This window comes from Citrus sinensis, chromosome 9, assembly GCF_022201045.2.
Source record: "Citrus sinensis cultivar Valencia sweet orange chromosome 9, DVS_A1.0, whole genome shotgun sequence".
NCBI classification, from domain to species: domain Eukaryota; kingdom Viridiplantae; phylum Streptophyta; class Magnoliopsida; order Sapindales; family Rutaceae; genus Citrus; species Citrus sinensis.
The window spans coordinates 22948890-22967031 of NC_068564.1; the positions used below are offsets into that span (position 1 = coordinate 22948890).

Here is an 18142-nt window from a genome sequence, read left to right on the forward strand (position 1 = left end):
ATGGAGGCCTTTATGCCGGAACTTCTTCGCCGGAGAGACAGAGACGAAGACGAAGGGAAATATGAGTTTGCCGATTCGAAAAGATATGGGTTACCTAATGGGGACGGACTCTTGGGTTGCCAGCATTTAACGGCACCAAATCCCAAGGGCCTCGTAACCGTTGGTTTGAAATTCGAATAGAGGGGCAGATTTCTGCCACCTCACCTTCTCCGCAATTAAATGCGATATGACTCTTGGCAGCCTTTCCCAGTCCCACGCGAGCAAGAGCTATTGAGTTTCTACTGCTGGTCCATTACATTACCCAACACCAGAACTGGGGGACCGGTGTTCGAGGGAAATATATCGAGGAGACCAGACGTGATGAGCAGGTGTCTGGTGGCAGAGTTCTGTGAGCAGGTGTGTCCTGTAAGAGCCAAGTAGCAGGGGAATAGGAGTAGAAATATTCTGCTCATCCACGAATATGCCATTCGCGAGGCCGGACTCCCGATTAGAGGCATAAGGTCATTCCTGCTAAAGGTCGAGGCGAGGAGACCCAGCCAATGACAATTGGCAGGACGTGCGTTCCTATCCGAGAATTAAGGCACGAGGTCCGACTCCATTCGCCCATAATGGCGATAATGGGGCGTCCACATCCGAGAGTGGGGAGAATGACGGGCGTAGACTGCGGAAGACCGGGATTCAGAGGAAGCCTATAAAAAGGTAGCCAACGAAGGTAAAAGGGTTAGAATTTTTGCTATTTAGAACTAAAAAAAGAGAACTCTAAAGAACGGAGATTACAGAAAAGCCATAAAATCCGTGGCAAGCTTTCCCGGAACCTTCATATCTGACTTGAGCGTCGGAGGGTTTACGCCGGAAAACCAACCGGCGTGCTCTGACTTGTTTCTGTGGACACAGGAACACCTGGAGAAGAAAGCGTACGATGAGAGATCCTGATCGAGGTGAGGTTGGTCGAGCAATTATCCTAGTCGTAGGAAGAGTGTAACCAGAATCTCGCATCAACAGTGAGTTTTCCCTGCTACTAGTGCTCCTTGCTCTATTTTCACGAGGAGTTCTATCAGAAGTCGTGTCCTCACCCCCATCCTCGTCATTTGACCCACTAGCTTCGGTAGTTATTCTTCTTGAAGAATCATTCGAGGAAAGAACAAACAAACTTTAGAAAGATCTTCAAGGCATAAAATGGTGATGACTTGTTACATTTACAATTAACAATAAAAGAACATAAATATTACCCTTTTTATTCCATTAATTATAGAAAAGAATTCTTTTAAATAAGTAATACGGTACATATTCACAGGCTCAACATTAGACGATGACGAAAAATAAAAGGCATTATTATAATGAATTAACGTTTAACTCGAAATTGCAATTACTCACAACTACTGGTACAAATAGACCTGTAGAACCTAGTAGCAGATGGTTTAAAGGGAATAGTAAGTTTAAAAGTCCTATGCTTCAGATGCATAAAGGTGATAAATTTGATTTGAATTGCGAGATTAACAGCTTAATTTGTGAATACTTGCAACTGGGTTTACTTGCTTTGTTTGTTTTTGTTTAAATGTTTCAAAATTTGAACTGTTTGGAATTTACAGTTGTTCTTCATTAGTTGAAAATACGTTTATGCAATGAAGGTTAATTTCTTTAATATTTTCAATAAGTTTTTATGAATCTATTGTTGTGTTTTTATAAATATTCTGTATGTTATCATGATTTGTATCTGTTTGTAAATTACAGAGATAGTGGACTTCTGTGATTTTCTATCTCCAACTTCAGAGGAACGAGAGGTTCGCACCACTGCAGGAGAAGCTGTGCTTGATCTTTTTAAGTATACATGGCCCAAGTGCAAGGTATGATAAGATGCCATCTCTTTCTTTTTGTCCGTGCTTTCTCTGATTTTGTGGTAGGCATGGTTGTCTTACTAATGTTGCTTTATAGCCTAAAGTTTTTGGGACCTTCAGAACTGGGCTTTATCTTCCAACCAGTGATATCGATGTAAGTATGATGATTTTTCTGCATCTCCTCTTTGTGATTTTAGGAACTTTTTTCAGTGATTTATCATTTTCTTCCTCTATTGTAATGTGAAACATAAGAATCTGTGTTGTCTAGTACTGGGATTGATCAGTTTAATTAATTATTATCTTAATTAAGGCTTTCGCTGAAAGCTTTGGTTCTAGGTTGTGATTATGGAATCTGGTATCCATAACCCAGCAACTGCTTTGCAAGCTCTTTCTAGGGCATTATTGCAACGGGGCATTGCCAAAAAGATACAGGTGGAATTCCCTTAATAATTACCTTCTTTTGGTTTTTTTATTTATTAATAGAATAATTTTTAATGAATTGATCTATCCTCTTTTTAGGTGATCGCGAAGGCTCGTGTGCCGATTGTTAAATTTTTCGAGAAAAAAAGTGGTGTTTCATTTGATATAAGGTTTATTTCTTACCTTTCGCTCCAACTGCATCTAAAGCCTACATTGCAAATTTCATGTGTGTGATTTTGCCTTTTGTTGACATCTTAATTTGAGCATGCTGAGCCACTTTATGGATATATGTCGTTTCATAAGAATGGTGTGTCATACCTGGGGTCTTGTTGGAGATTAAAGGTTTGGTGGTCTACAGTTGAACGGTTGAAGTTGGTTTCTGTAATTCAAGTTATGGCAAGAATGTTTTAGTCTGCTCTAAGAAATTGCTGCAAGTGGGACCTATTTTCCATTGCCATGGTTAGTAGGGTTTATTAATAATGAGTGAGAGTGTAGAGATATTTATGTGCATCTCATATAGAGGGATATGTGCGTTATCCACTCATCCTATCATTGTTCCTGCTTGATCAGAACTGTATCTTCTCTGCCTTCCATTCGTCTCTGATCATGTCGGTTATCCCGATGTCAGTCATTTGTGGCTAACCTAAGAAATCGGCTTGTTTGTCTTCATTGATTTTAACTTCTTGTTTAGTCGCGTTGCTTGCTAGTTTTAACTCTTTCTGTATTTTTCATCTTTGAAAGTACTTTTTCCTGTTAAAAGAAAAATAAAGTCATAAAATTTATTTTTTCTGCATTTGTACAGAGATTAACATTCTTTTTCCTTGTAACTGTAACAAAAAAGAAGCAAATGATGATAATTAGGAAAGAAAGGGCACTGTTCCATTTTCGACATCTATAAATTATATTGGTTTTTAACTGTTATTGTTACTTAATGGGTTTGTTGGAGACGCGGTTTTGTTGGTGGAGGATTGAACGTAAGCTTACTTCTTAATACATAAATTATACCAGATTAACAATTTAATGTGCACGCAAACAAATACAAATAGTTGATTTTCTAATTTTCTAATTTTATTTTTTATTTTAAATTGATTATTTTAAAAAAATCTATAAGAAACATTTGAGCGAGATGTTGAATACCAGAATCAATCAAGATGTTACCTGTTCAGGCTCCAAAATGTGATATTAGTAACCAACGCTTTTGATGCGTTGTGTTTGTGCCGTCACCTTTTCCTTTTTCTTCTCTTCCTTAGTTGCTGGGTGTTTCTGATTACATTTAGCTATGCATGATAGTACAGAAAAATCATTTTAGTGAGTCACATGTGTGTTGATTTAATAGATTTATTGTACATTATCATCAGCTATGAACTCCATTTTGTTGTCGGGAATATTCATCAATTTTCTTCCACTTTGATGACAGTTTTGATGCACAAAATGGACCAAAAGCAGCTGAGTTTATTAAGGTTTGTTCCTCACCTATCTTTTTACGAGACCTGATAGTGGTTGCAATTCTTTAATAAATTTCAGATGAGAAAAATTTTTGCAACTTTGAATATTACTTGTGCATTACTCATTGGGTTTTGAACATCTCTCGGATAAGGCTTAGCATGCTATAACCATTAGTTGTATTAGGTTCTACAGTTTACTTGCTCTCACAAATGCATGTTGATGTGGAAAAAAGATGAGAAATGTGTGGAAATCATTGGTAGAATGTGAAATTTTTGTTGGAAATTGTGAATATCACTGTGGCATTTTATATGTTTGCACGGAATTGATTATCTTGAAGTTATTAAAGGAGAAAGAAGATATACTTGTATAATCTTGTGAATTTTTAACTTATTAGCCTCCTTTGTTATCACTGAGTACCAAGATATTTTTGGACTTGTTTGGTGAGTTTGCTTGGTGTCTCCATCATCCTACTTCTTGGGCCATTTTTGGGATCTTGTCATCAGTTTTGTATTGCTGGTCTCTTTTTTTTATTGTAGTTGTGCTTCACCTGATTGTAGTTCTGCTTCACCTAATAATTTGGTATAAAGATTATGCATTATTAGTAAATTGAAATGAAGTGTAATATGGTTCTTGGCAAACCTTAAAGTTATGTTCAGGAACAACTAGGTCCACTGTGTGTCATCAGTTCTGCACTGTAAAGGTCCCAATAGATGGTTTTTATGGTAATTTATGTCATTATGAAGAGCTCCTACGAATCAGAGTATATTAGGTTCGTTCCAGTACCGTTGTGACACAATCAAGCAGCGAGCTCGTCAGTGAAAGTGGTGGGCTGGGGTGAAGACTTAAAATAATTGATGCATAACCTTAAAAAAACCCCCTTCTCCCTATATTAAATTTTGAAATAAGTCTTCAAAATCCTTCATTCTCTTAGCCCATATGCCGGGCGCGCCATTTTTTAATAATACCAGTCCTAAATTTCAACAAAGACTATTGTCTCGTGATTTTTTTGTTTCCCTTTTGGCTGGACTAATTTGGCAGTTGATGCAGACAGTGTTCTGTGGTTATTAATCCAGTCTGCTTAAGAGTTGCCAGACCTTAAGAATACATATATATTAATAGCCTTCAATTCTTATAATCGCTACAAGTGAACTATTCATTAATTCACCAGCATTATGCATTATAATGGACATTTTTTTTTCTCAGATAGTTAATGATGTTCCTTATATGGCATATTTGCAGTCTCTCTACGAGTGTCGAGCTTCTCCAGAACATAATTTGGAAATCCTTTTGGTATGTGCTTGGATTAAACTGTTATGTGCATGGATATGTTGTTCTTCCAGTAGGTGCAGTGACTTACATTTCTAAGCCAGCTTGATTACACCTCTAGTGAGGTTGGACATGTTCATTGCACATGAAAATGCTAAAAAAGAATGATTTAACATTAAAATAAATGGACTAAGGAATGCTGTTTGTCAGCCATAATTGTTGTAAATTGAGATATATGAACTCTACGTACTAACCTCTCTTCTTTTTTTTTTTTTTAATTTGGTGAAAAAACAGGTGAACTTCTTTGATTTTTATGGACGCAAATTGAAAACCACCGATGTTGGTGTATCCTGCAAAGGGGCAGGCTCCTTCTTTAAGAAGAGTAGCAAAGGGTAAAAAGAATGACAATCATGCCGACTACACTTATTTTTCAGTTAAAAATTATATTTTCTGATTGGTAGGTACTAACTGTCTTTGTTTCGTGGGTTCTCTTCTTTTAGGTTTACAAACAAGGGGCGACCATTTCTCATCGCCATTGAGGATCTACAGGTTTACTTTTAATTTTAGATATTTATTTGTTATTTATTGTTTGTAGGACAGCTTGAGAAACAATAGGAGGAATGGAGGATGTTTTATGAAATCAAAATATTTGCTTTTCTGATGTTTTCATTTTACTTTAAGTGCTTAGTTGGATATGTTCCCAAAAGAAATTTTGGTTGGTTTTTTATGAAGCTCGTAGTGAATTCTCAAACAGGGATCTTGTTATCCTTGGCACATCACCTCCTCATTTTACAATTTATTAACAGATTAAAGAGTATATGTAGTATTTTGTGAGTCACTTGTTTGATTTGTCAATAGCACATGAATTTATTAATGGAGTTCTACCAGTGAACATGGACTCTGGCATTCTTCTGTTATTGATTAGTATTGCTATCTTTATGAAAAAATAGGCTCCAGATAATGTGGCAGAATTTGAAAAAATAGAGTTATCCTTATCTGGTGGTTGTTTTACATGATATGTTCTATCCACTTATTTTTTGTTTTTATCCCTAGAATAAAGGACTTTGCTAAGATAAGACTCCTAGTCTATGTTAGCTTCAAGCCTATATATAATCTTGTAGTTTGATTAATAAAGAAGATATGAAAGTGCAGTGTTTACTGTTTCCTTCCTATATTTTGTTACATGGTATCAGAGCTAGGTATTAGTTGAAGGAAACCATGGTAAAAACAGCCATGACTGGCACAAGTAGGAGTATTGACTCTTCCGAATCTGCTGAAACATCTCAAATTCCTTCTCTGTCAGCCCCTACAATTGTTCACACTGCAATTACTGAAAATACATCACTTCAAATTACATCCCACAAACTCAACGGAAAGAACTTTCTCCCATGGTCTCGTTCTGTTCAAATGGTAATTCGAGGGCGTGGAAAACTTGGCTATCTCCTTGGCCAAAAGCAAAGGCCAGATGAAAATGATCCTGCATTTCAAACATGGGATGCTGAAAATTCTATCGTTATGGCATGGCTGGTTAACTCAATGGAACCAAACATCGGGCAGACATATTTATTTTACCAAACAGCTGCTGAACTGTGGGAAGCTGTCAACGAAACTTACTCGGATTTAGAAAATTCATCACAGCTGTTTGAATTGAGGAATATAGCTCGTAACTTGAAAAAAGGTGATATGGATGTAACCCATTATTTTAACTCTATGAAGAATCTTTGGCAGGAATTAGATCTATTCAATGAGTGTGAATGGAGGTGTATTGATGATGGTGCTCGATACAAAAAACTGGTGGATAAAGATCGAATTTATGACTTTTTGGCTGGTCTTAATAAGGAGCTTGATGATGTTCGTGGTCGTATACTTGGCACTAAACCATTACCTTCCATCCGAGAAATCTTTGCTGAAGCTAGGCGAGAAAAGAGTCGTAAACGGGTCATGCTTGGGGAGCCAAAATCACTTACAGCACCTGAAATGTATGCTTTGGCTGTTCAGGGATCTAATAATTCCAACAAAGGTGGCCAGCTGTGGTGTGATCATTGCCACAAACCGAATCACACCAAAAGCGTTGTTGGAGGCTACATGGTAAACCAATAAATTGGAAAGACAATAGAGGCAATAAGCGAAGTCCAAAAGGATTTCAATCTGCAACTGACACTGATCAAAGTGTTCCAACAGAAGGTGTAAGCAGTGTGATTCCATCATTTACTAAAGAACAACTTGAGCAGCTTTAAAAACTTTTAACTCCTATTCCTTCGTCCTCTTTGCTGGCCCAAAAAGGTATTTTCCAGATCCCAACAGTTTTTCATGCTTCTGCCAAGGTTCCAGATCCCAACAGTTTTTCATGCTTCTGCCAAGGTTCCAGATCCCTGGATCATTGATTCTGGCGCCACAGATCACATGACAGGCTGCATTCATTTTTTCTCTTCTTATGCTCCTAGTCCAGATCATTTTAAAGTAAGGATAGCTGATGGTTCACTTTCAGTTGTTGCAGGGATGGGCACTATAAAGATTACTCCTAGCATAATTCTCAAATCAGTTCTCCATGTTCCTAAATTATCTTGCAATCTACTCTCTGTCAGCCAAATCACTAAAGATCTTAATTTTGTTGCTAATTTTTCGCACTCCTCTTGTGAATTTCAGGACCTAATTTCGGGGAGGAGGATTGGCAGTGCTAGGGAACATGGGGGACTTTACTATTTTGAGGATTTCAACGTGAATAAACAAGCTCATACTGCTGATTGTGGATCTCTTTCTATATCTAGGGAACAAAAAATAATGTTGTGGCATCGTAGGTTAGGTCATCTTAGTTTTCCATATTTAAGAAATTTGTTTCCTGAATTATTTCGTAATAAAGATTCTCTTATGATTCATTGTGAAGTATGTCAATTGGCTAAACATCAGCGTTCCTATTTTCCTTCTCAATCATACAAACCTTCCAGACCTTTTGCAATGATTCATAGTGACATATGGGGACTTTCTCGTGTCTCAAACCTTACGGGTATAAAATGGTTTCTTACTTTTATTGATGATCACACACGAATCTGTTGGGTGTATCTATTAAAGGATAAATCTGACGTAGCACAAACCTTTAAAAATTTTCACTCCATGATCCAAACACAATTCCAAGCCAAAATCCAGATTTTACGTACTGATAATGGTAGAGAATTTTTTAACACTTCTCTTAGTCAATTTCTTTCACACCATGGGATTATACACCAAAGTTCTTGTGTTTATACTCCACAACAAAACGGTGTCTCCGAAAGAAAAAATCGTCATCTACTTGAAGTAGCACGGTCTCTTATGTTCACTACCAATGTACCTAAACAATTCTGGGGAGATGCTATTCTTACGGCATCGTACTTAATTAATCGCATGCCTTCTAAGGTTCTTAATTACCAAACTCCACTTAACATGTTTCTCCAATATTATCCACACACTCGAGTATGTACGGATCTGCCACTTAAAGTCTTTGGTTGTACTTCATTTGTCCATGTCCATAGTTTGGCTCAAACAAAGCTAGATCCTAGAGCTCATAAGTGTATTTTTTTAGGTCACTCAGCCACTCAAAAAGGTTATCGATGTTATTCTCCTGAACAGCACAAATATTTCATTTCTATGGATGTTACCTTTTTTGAAACTCACCCTTTCTATGCCCAGAATTCCCTTCAGGGGGAGAGTTCTAATGAAGGGAACTTTTGGGAAGCGTCCTTACCATCTCCAATTTTTCCCCAGTCTTCAGAATTGTTATCTCCACCTAAACTCACTGCTGTTCAGCCGTGTCAGTCTCAATCAGATTTATCTTCATCAGAAACAACTCAAAATTCATCTCAGCCAATGAAGTCTACTGATGATGAAAATTTCAAGACAGGGGGAGAAACACAGCAACAACAAGAGCTACGTGTTTATTCACGACGGAATAATCCGTAAATAGTTGAGGAACCTATTCACCGACAGCACTGTCAAGAGACCGAACTGAATGAAGGTATACAGCCTCAAAATACTGTTCTTAAACCTGAAATTGCTGATCTTGATGTTCCTATAGCCTTAAGAAAGGGGATTAGATCTTGTGCTCAATATCCTATTTCTAATTATGTGACCTATGACCGACTGTCACCTTCTCTTCGAGCATTTGTTACTAATCTTTCAGGTGTACAAATTCCAAAGAATATTCAAGAAGCGTTAGAAGACTCGAAGTGGGGACAGGCTGTTATGGAGGAGATGAGTGCTCTAGAACAAATGGGAACATGGGAGCTGGTACAAAAACCAAAAGGAAAGGTTCCAGTGGGTTGTAAATGGGTTTTTACTGTCAAGTATAGGTCTGATGGATCAATAGAGAGGTATAAGGCACGACTAGTAGCAAAGGGGTTCACTCAAACATACGGGATTGATTACTAGGAAACATTTGCTCCAGTCGCTAAATTAAATACAATTCGAGTTCTATTATCCTTGGCTGCAAACTTGGATTGGCCACTTCAACAATTAGATGTTAAGAATGCTTTTCTTAACGGAGACTTAGCAGAGGAAGTTTACATGGAGTTGCCACCTGGATTTGATAAGGAAGGAAGAGGACTAGTGTGTAAATTGAAAAAATCACTCTATGGACTGAAACAGTCACCTAGAGCTTGGTTTGACAGATTCTCTAGAGCTATACGACAACAAGAATACAAACAAGCTCAGACAGACCACACGTTATTTTATAGACATAAGGATGGTAAGATTACTATTCTTATTGTTTATGTTGATGATATAATATTGACTGGGAATGATATTGTTGAAATAAAGAGATTGAAGAAAATTCTTGCAACAGAATTTGACATAAAGGACCTTGGATCCCTAAGATACTTTCTAGGCATGGAAGTGGCAAGAAATAACACAGGCATATCTGTTTCTCAAAGGAAATATGTTATAGACCTTTTGAAAGAAACAGGAATGATAGGTTGTAAACCCGTAGACACACCAATGGATGCAAATTTGAAATTAGGAGACTTGAAGGACAATATTCCTATTGAGAGAGGGAGATATCAGCGACTTGTTGGGAAACTCATCTATCTTTCCCACACTAGATCTGATATTGCTTTTGCGGTTAGTGTTGTAAGTCAATTCATGCATGCTCCATGCGAGGAACATATGGAAGCTGTTTATCGAATCCTGAGATATCTTAAAGGAACTCCAGGAAAAGGTCTTCTCTTTAAAAAGAATGAGGCAAGAAGTGTTGAAGCCTTCACAGACGCTGATTGGGCTGGTTCAATTAAGGATAGAAGATCTACGTCGGGCTATTGCACATTTGTATGGGGGAATTTAGTAACTTGGAGAAGTAAAAAACAGTCAGTTGTGGCAAGAAGTAGTGCTGAAGCAGAGTTCAGAGCAGTAGCTCAAGGTATCTGTGAGTTGTTATGGTTGAAACTATTATTAGGGGAACTAAAAATCGCAGATATTCAACCTATGAAACTTTATTGTGACAATAAGGCAGCCATAGATATTTCTCATAATCCAGTATATCATGATAGAACTAAGCATGTTGAGGTTGACCGGCATTTCATCAAGGAGAAGATAGAAGAATGAGTAATTTCTATGACATATGTGCCTACATCTCAACAAACTGCAGATCTTCTTACTAAAGGATTAGTCAAACCAGTGTTTGAAAAGTTGGTAGACAAGCTGGGAATGTTCAATGTTTTTTGTCCAGCTCGAGGGGGAGTGTGGCAGAATTTGAAAAAATAGAGTTATCCTTATCTGGTGGTTGTTTTACATGATATGTTCTATCCACTTATTTTTTGTTTTTATCCCTAGAATAAAGGACTTTGCTAAGATAAGACTCCTAGTCTATGTTAGCTTCAAGCCTATATATAATCTTGTAGTTTGATTAATAAATAAGATATGAAAGTGCAGTGTTTACTGTTTCCTTCCTATATTTTGTTACAGATAATGCCATTGGGAAGAACTCCTTTAATTATTTCCAGGTTTGTGGAATAATTTGTGTCTAAATTCCTTTTGTTTTCTTGGCTATTGATGCAGTGTGCATGATGAATCATGTTTGTTCTCTTTTGCAGATTAAATCAGCTTTTGCAATGGCATTTACAACCTTGACAAATCCAAAGACCATCTTGAGCCTAGGGCCAAACAGAAGCATTCTTGGTACAATAATTAGGCCAGACCCAGTCTTGCTGGAGCGCAAAGGAGGATCTAATGGTGAGATAACTTTTAACAGCTTACTTCCTGGAGCAGGGGAGCCATTACAAATGTTGAGTACATAAAAGCACCAGGTCGGCCATGCTACTATTTCCGCCCCAGCACGGATCGCTTCAGCCAAGTGATGCGAGCAGAACACGGGAGCAAACATGAGCTGACCAGAGATGAGAACAACCAGGAAAACATACCGACCATAGGTATATACCGAGCCGATACTCATCCCCAAGAAAGCGAGAACACGATCCCACAAAATCGCGGTAGTTGCGCTTTTCCCAGAACCGTTGAAGGGCACGCGAGACCCACGTTTGCCCACAATGTAACAGTTAGAGCCCCATGAGGGGCTGCCACCACCCGAAAAAGGAGGGATACAGGGTAAATGAAAAACGGGAGACAGAGGGCGGCTATAAAAGAGAAAGAAATCGATGAAGAAAGGATAGAAAAACTGAGAGAGGAAAAACGCTGCCAAATTGCAACCAGGCCATTTCCTTACAAATTTCTAACAAACTTCTTGAATCCAAATTACATTGTTTTCCCGTAAACACCTTGTGCTAACTTAGGCATCGGAGGGTTTATGCCGGCAAAACCACCAGTGTCTCTAACCCATTTTTGTGAACGCAGGTCTAGTGAGAGAAAGGAGGGTGATTCCAGCCTTAGTGGTTCGAACAAACAGTTGATAATATAAACGTTGGTAAAAGAATCTGGTCGGTCCAAGGGCGAGCAGATTTCAGCATCAACATTTTAGCGCCGTCTGTGGGGAGCTGGATAAAAAGCTACCACCGAATCAGTAATTACTGGAGAAACAACGAACGATTAGATATGGATGTGCCGAGAAAGGATGCTTTGAGGGAGGATAATGAAACTGTGGAGAGGATGATGCAAGACCGATTGGAGCGGATGGAGAAACAAATGGAGACTCTCGCGACCATACTGTATGAGCTGAGGGATGAGCGGAGAAAGAATTGTGAAACCCCCGTGGGGAGAGATGATGTTGGAGCAGAACCCAGCTTCCGGAGGCGTAGAGTTGAGGAAATCCCTCCGCCGGTAGACCAACTTAATGGGGTGCATCCCCACAGAAGCACTAGTCGGGCTTCAGGAGAACGAGTAGATGAAGGGAGGGACCAACCTCGCCTCGGACGGGTACCGGAGATTGATGGCCGAGGGGCCAGTATTGATGAAGGAGAGCTCAGACAGCGGTTGCAAAACGCCGAGCAGGAACGAGCTCAGATAGCTACGCGTGATCCTGACCGTGCCATAGAATTGTAGGAAGAAGTGCACAGATTAGCGCAAGTGATAGAGGAGATACAGGGCAAGAGAAAGCCCCCGAGCTGGAGGATAATGCTGGATGAAGAATCTCCACTATCAGCTGTGATCATGGGTACCATAATCCCAAGAGATTTCCGCTTCCCCGACCTCAAATACTCCGGGCGAAGTGATCCACTGGTGCATATTGAACGTTTCAACGACGTGACGGGTGTTCAAGGGTTAACACCAGCCCAGAGATGTAGGATGTTACCATTGACACTGGAAGGACGAGCCCGAGAATGGTACCGCAAGCTGTCACGAGGAAGTATCAGAGGGTACGAGCAGATGTGCCAAGAGTTGGCCGAACAGTTCCGAGGAGCAGTGGCCCTAGAGGATGATATGATGGAGCTAATGGGAATGAAGCAGGGGGAACAAGAATCCCTTCGGGATTTTGTAAAACGATACCACCGAGCCGTGCTTGATTTGGGGGCCTTCAATCACCCGCAGGCGTTGAGGGGATTAAAGGAGGGAGTGAGGATAGGCCGGCTATGGTATAACCTGAGAAGTCCCTTGGTACAGAATTACTCAGCGGGGTATGAGCAGGCAAAGAGAGACATTGAAATCGAAGAGGAAAAGTCGGCGATGATAAAAAGTGAACAGCTGGAGGAGCTGAGAAGAAAAGAAAGGAGAACCCCGAGTGGGAGCGGATCGGGAAAGCGAGCTGGGGAATCCTCAGCTATGGGCGGAATATCAGCTCGGTCCCGCCCTTACCCTGTAGCTTTGAGACCACAACAGTTCCAACACAGCCGAGCCCAACCTCCGCGCACTTCATTCCCGGAGCGGCAACGAGAATTCAGGCAGATGGCTGCCCGCCCTTATCACAACGCTCCCAGAGCGTTACATGCAAGTGGTTCCAGGGCAAGAAGACCAGACCAGCTAGCGACTATACCAGCCCGAGATGACATTCAGGATAGCCGAGCAGTTCAACTGGTAGACCAGAGCTTGGCATATAGACAGTACACTCCATTGAAGATCTCCATGGAGGAATTGTATGAGAGGATCGAAGGACGAGGCCTGCTGTACCCTCCAGCCCCTATAACAAAACCGGGTCACCGACGGGATAAGAACAGATTATGCAAGTTCCACGACACTCATGGTCACACAATCGACCAATGTCGTGACCTGAAGATTCAGGTGAAGGACTTAGTACGGAACTGGTACTTGGATGAGTATGTAGAGGGGGTGTCCCCGATCATCGAATCACAGTATACACGGGATGAAGAAGTTCAGAGGGGTCTGGGAGGTGAACAGCCGACCATCCATGTGATAGCTGGGGGGCCAACATTGGCTGGAGATTCGAACAGAGCACGGAAGAACTATGGGAGATACGCCATGACTGGAAAAGAGGTGCTTCTAAATTTGCCAGCGGCCAAGAAGGCGAAGGTACGGCAAGTTCCCATTATGTGGACGGAGGATGACGAGGAGGGTATTTTGTATCCTCATGAGGATGCACTGTTGATTAAAGCATTGGTGGCTAGCACAGAATTGCAGCGAATACTGGTGGACACGGGCAGTTCAGTTGACATTCTATTTAAGTCAGCCCTAGATGATATGGGGATTTTAGATTTAAAGCTGGAGCGGACGAATACATCCTTAAAAGGATTTGGAGGGGGACGATTAACTCCCTTGGGGATCATTGAACTCCCGATTACTGTGGGGACAAAGCCGTTTGAAAGAACGGTGATGTTGGACTTCGTCGTGGTAGAGGAAAGAAGCCCTTATCAGATGATATTGGGGAGACTGTTCATGAGGATAAGCCAATGCGTTGTATCAACACATTATTTGGCGCTAAAGTACAGAGTAAATGGAGTGGTAGGCGTTGTAAAAGGCGACCAGAGGATGGCAAGGAGCTGTTATGCTACAGCAGCCAAGGAGACATTACAGGTTACTTCTCTGGATAATCGAGGAGATTCTAAAAAGGGTCGCCAAGAACCTGTTGAAAAGCTAGAAGAGATTGTTATAAGCAGAAGTGACCCGAGCAGAGTGGTTAAGATCAAATCAGGACTGGTTGGGACAGTAAAAGACGAGCTGGTAAAGTGCCTACAGTCCCATGCAGATATATTCGCCTGGTTTCACGGGGACATGCCAGGAATTGATCGCAGGGTAGCTTGCCACAAGTTGGCAATCAAGAAGGGGGCAAGGCCGGTGAGACAGAAGAGGAGATGCTTTAACCAGGAAAGGTACGAGGCCATAAACACCGAGGTGGAGAAGCTGTTGAAAGCAGGATTTATAAGGGAGGCCAAGTACCCGGATTGGATTTCCAATGTAGTACTGGTGAAGAAGGCCAACGGGAAGTGGAGAATGTGTGTGGACTTCACAGATCTTAATAAGGCGTGCCCGAAAGACAGTTTTCCTCTGCCAAAGATAGACCAATTGGTGGATTCGACAGCGGGTCACAGTCTGCTCAGCTTCATGGATGCTTTTTCGGGATACAACCAGATACCCATGGACGAGCAGGATGAGGAAAACACCACCTTTATAACTAATATGGATTTGTTTTGTTACAGGGTGATGCCCTTTGGCCTGAAAAATGCAGGAGCTACCTATCAAAGGTTAGTGAACAAAGTCTTCAAACCATTGATCGGGCATACTATGGAGGTATATGTAGACGATATGATCATAAAGTCCAAAGAACCGAGGGATCACGTGAAACACTTGGAAGAAACCTTTGAATTGTTGAGGAAGTATGAAATGAGGCTAAACCCGGAGAAGTGTGCATTTGGGGTTAGCTCGGGTAAATTTTTAGGATTCCTGGTAAGCCACCGAGGGATCAAGGCCAACCCGGAAAAAATACGGGCGGTGACCGAAATGAGATCCCCACGAACAATTAAGGAGGTGCAGAGCCTTATAGGGAAGTTGGCAGCATTAAACCGATTCATCTCGCGGGCCACAGATAAATGCCACCCTTTCTTCCAAACCATAAAGAAAGGGAAAAAGATGGAGTGGACATCAGAATGCGAGGAAGCGTTTGGGCAGCTGAAGGAATACCTGACCCGGGCCCCATTACTATCGACTCCGAAAGAGGGTGACCAGCTGCTGCTGTACTTAGCAATCTCTAAATGGGCTACCAGCTCGGTATTAGTCAGGGAAGAAGAAGGAAAGCAACACCCGGTATACTACACGAGCAAGGCCCTAGTAGATGCGGAAACCAGATACCCATTGATGGAGAAGTGGGCGCTGGCTCTAATAACGGCAGCACGAAAACTCCGACCATATTTTCAGGCCCATCAGGTTATTGTGATGACCGACCAGCCCCTTCGGCAAACACTTCAAAAACCATATGCATCGGGTCGATTAGTAAAATGGTCCGTAGAGCTAAGTGAATTTGACCTCTCCTATATGCCCCGAGGAGCAATCAAAGCCCAAGCTCTGGCAGAATTTATGGTTGACCGAGCTGATACAGGGGACGAAATTCGGGAGGAGCAACCAACAGAGCAGGAGAAGCCAGAGGGGGTGTGGTTGGTAATGGTTGACGGATCATGTAGTGAGCAAGGATCCGGAGCAGGAGTTGTAATACGGAGCCCAAATGGAACCGAAATAACGTATGCAGTGAAGTTTGAATTTCAGCTCACAAACAACCAAGCTGAATATGAGGCCTTTATCACCGGGCTCGGACTTGCACACGCTCTAAGAGCAGAGAGGGTAGAAATTCGAGCAGATTCCCAACTGGTGTGTAATCAGCTCAATGATCAGTTCCAAGCAAGGGGAGAGAATATGGGTCTTTATTTGAAGAAGGCGAAGCAGATGGTTGGGCTTTTCCAAGCGGTGGAGGTAAAGCAGATATCCCGGAATGAGAATTACCGAGCAGATATGTTGGCTAGGATGGCTGCCATTGCAGATCCAAAATTACCTAAGTCGGTTCCACTAGAGGTAAGGACCTCGCCAAGTATAGAGGAAGAAGCAAAGGTGATGAGAATAAGTACTGGAGAATCCTGGATGGACCCGATTCGCGCATATGTCCGCGATGGAGTTTTACCAGAGGACAAAAGGCAAGCAAGAAAATTAAAATGCCGAGCAGCGAGGTATATGCTACTGGATGGAGTGCTGTACCGCCGAGGGTTCACCTTGCCCCTTTTGAGATGTTTAGATGATGAGGAGGCGGATTATGTGCTGAGGGAGATTCATGAGGGAATTTGCGGCAATCACTCGGGAGCAAGAACTTTAGCCTTCAAGGCACTCCGGCAAGGATACTTCTGGCCAACCATGCACCAGGATGCGAAAAGGATGGCAAAGAATTGTAAAACATGCCAAAGCTTCTCCGAGGTTCCTGCACAACCCCCGGAAAAGCTGACGGCTATGACATCCCTGTGGCCTTTCGCTCAATGGGGAATCGACTTGATTGGTCCGTTGCCTAAGGGACGAGGAGCGGCGACACATGCAATTGTGACAATAGACTACTTCACCAAGTGGGTGGAAGTGGGAGTCCTCAGCCAAATCACAGAGAGAAAGACAACAGATTTTATTTGGAAAAATATCATCTGCAGATATGGGATCCCCTACGCCATCATCACAGACAATGGGAGGCAATTTGACAATAGCAACTTCAGAGAATTTTGCCGAAACTTGGGAGTGGACCTGAAGTTCTGCACCCCCGCACACCTCCAGGCAAACGGACAAGTGGAAGCAGCCAATAAGGTGATAAAGAAGCTCCTGAAGACTAGATTGGGAGAGAAGAAGGGAGCTTGGGTTGACGAGCTACCAGGAGTATTGTGGGCCTACAGGACAACTCACAAAACCGCCACAGGGGAAACCCCGTTCGCTTTAGCTTTTGGTCAAGAGGCGGTAGTCCCAGCAGAAGTGGGAGTGGGGACACATCGGACGGAATATTTTACTGAGGAGCAAAATGACGAGCAGATCTGCTTAAGTCTGGACCTGCTGGAGGAAAAAAGGGAAGGTGCATCGCAGAAAGTGGCCCAGTGTCAACAAAGGGTCATGCGCTATTACAACAAGAACGTACACGTGAGGCAGTTCCGAGCAGGAGATTGGGTACTTAGGAAGGTGAACCAGAACACCAGGGATCCTAACCATGGCGCTCTTGGCCCAAAGTGGGAAGGCCCATACCGAGTGATACGAGCCACTGGACCAGGAGCATATAAATTAGGACGAGACGTAAAGAGGTCATGGAACGCCGAACACCTGAAGAAGTATTTCCAGTAAGCAAAATGCTCTATTAAATCCTCACTCTGGCAAGTTATTTCTGTTACAATGCCTGATGGCCTGTTGCACATGCATATATTCTGTATTTTTGTAATACATTCAAATTTCAATAAAGATGAATTCAGCATGAAATCCCCTGCTAGCGAGCCCAATAAGAAATTTTTTACTAAGGCAACAAAGTGCCTGTTTCTGCTCGGTCAACGAAAGACCAGCAGCTAAAGTTTCAAAAAATCTACTAAGGCAACAAAGTGCCTGTTTCTGCTCGGTCAACGAAAGACCAGCAGCTAAAGCTTCGAAAATTTTACTAAGGCAAGTAAGTGCCTGCTTCTGCTCGGTCAACGAAAGACCAGCAGCTAAATTCTGAAAAATTTTACTAAGGCAAGTAAGTGCCTGCTTCTGCTCGGTCAACGAAAGACCAGCAGCTAAATTCTGAAAAATTTTACTAAGGCAAGTAAGTGTCTGCTTCTGCTCGATCAACGAAAGACCAGCAGCTAATTTCTCAAAATTTTACTAAGGCAAGT

The 18142-nt window shown here is 41.6% G+C and overlaps 2 protein-coding genes across 2 annotated transcripts; both read left to right on the plus strand.

The window, feature by feature from the left end:
* Positions 1-5528, plus strand: LOC127899945 (poly(A) RNA polymerase protein 2-like). The gene is made up of 10 exons (XM_052434099.1): positions 1-163; positions 1732-1844; positions 1933-1989; positions 2172-2267; positions 2355-2425; positions 2647-2714; positions 2826-2878; positions 4941-4991; positions 5262-5359; positions 5468-5528. Exons 1-10 carry the CDS (start codon positions 1-3, stop codon positions 5526-5528), a joined length of 831 nt encoding a protein of 276 aa, XP_052290059.1.
* Positions 5529-12497: 6969 nt separating this feature from the next.
* LOC127899946 (uncharacterized) lies at positions 12498-17621 on the plus strand. The gene has a single exon (XM_052434100.1). It carries the CDS (start codon positions 12498-12500, stop codon positions 17619-17621), a length of 5124 nt encoding a protein of 1707 aa, XP_052290060.1.
* The last annotated feature ends 521 nt before the right edge of the window (positions 17622-18142 follow it).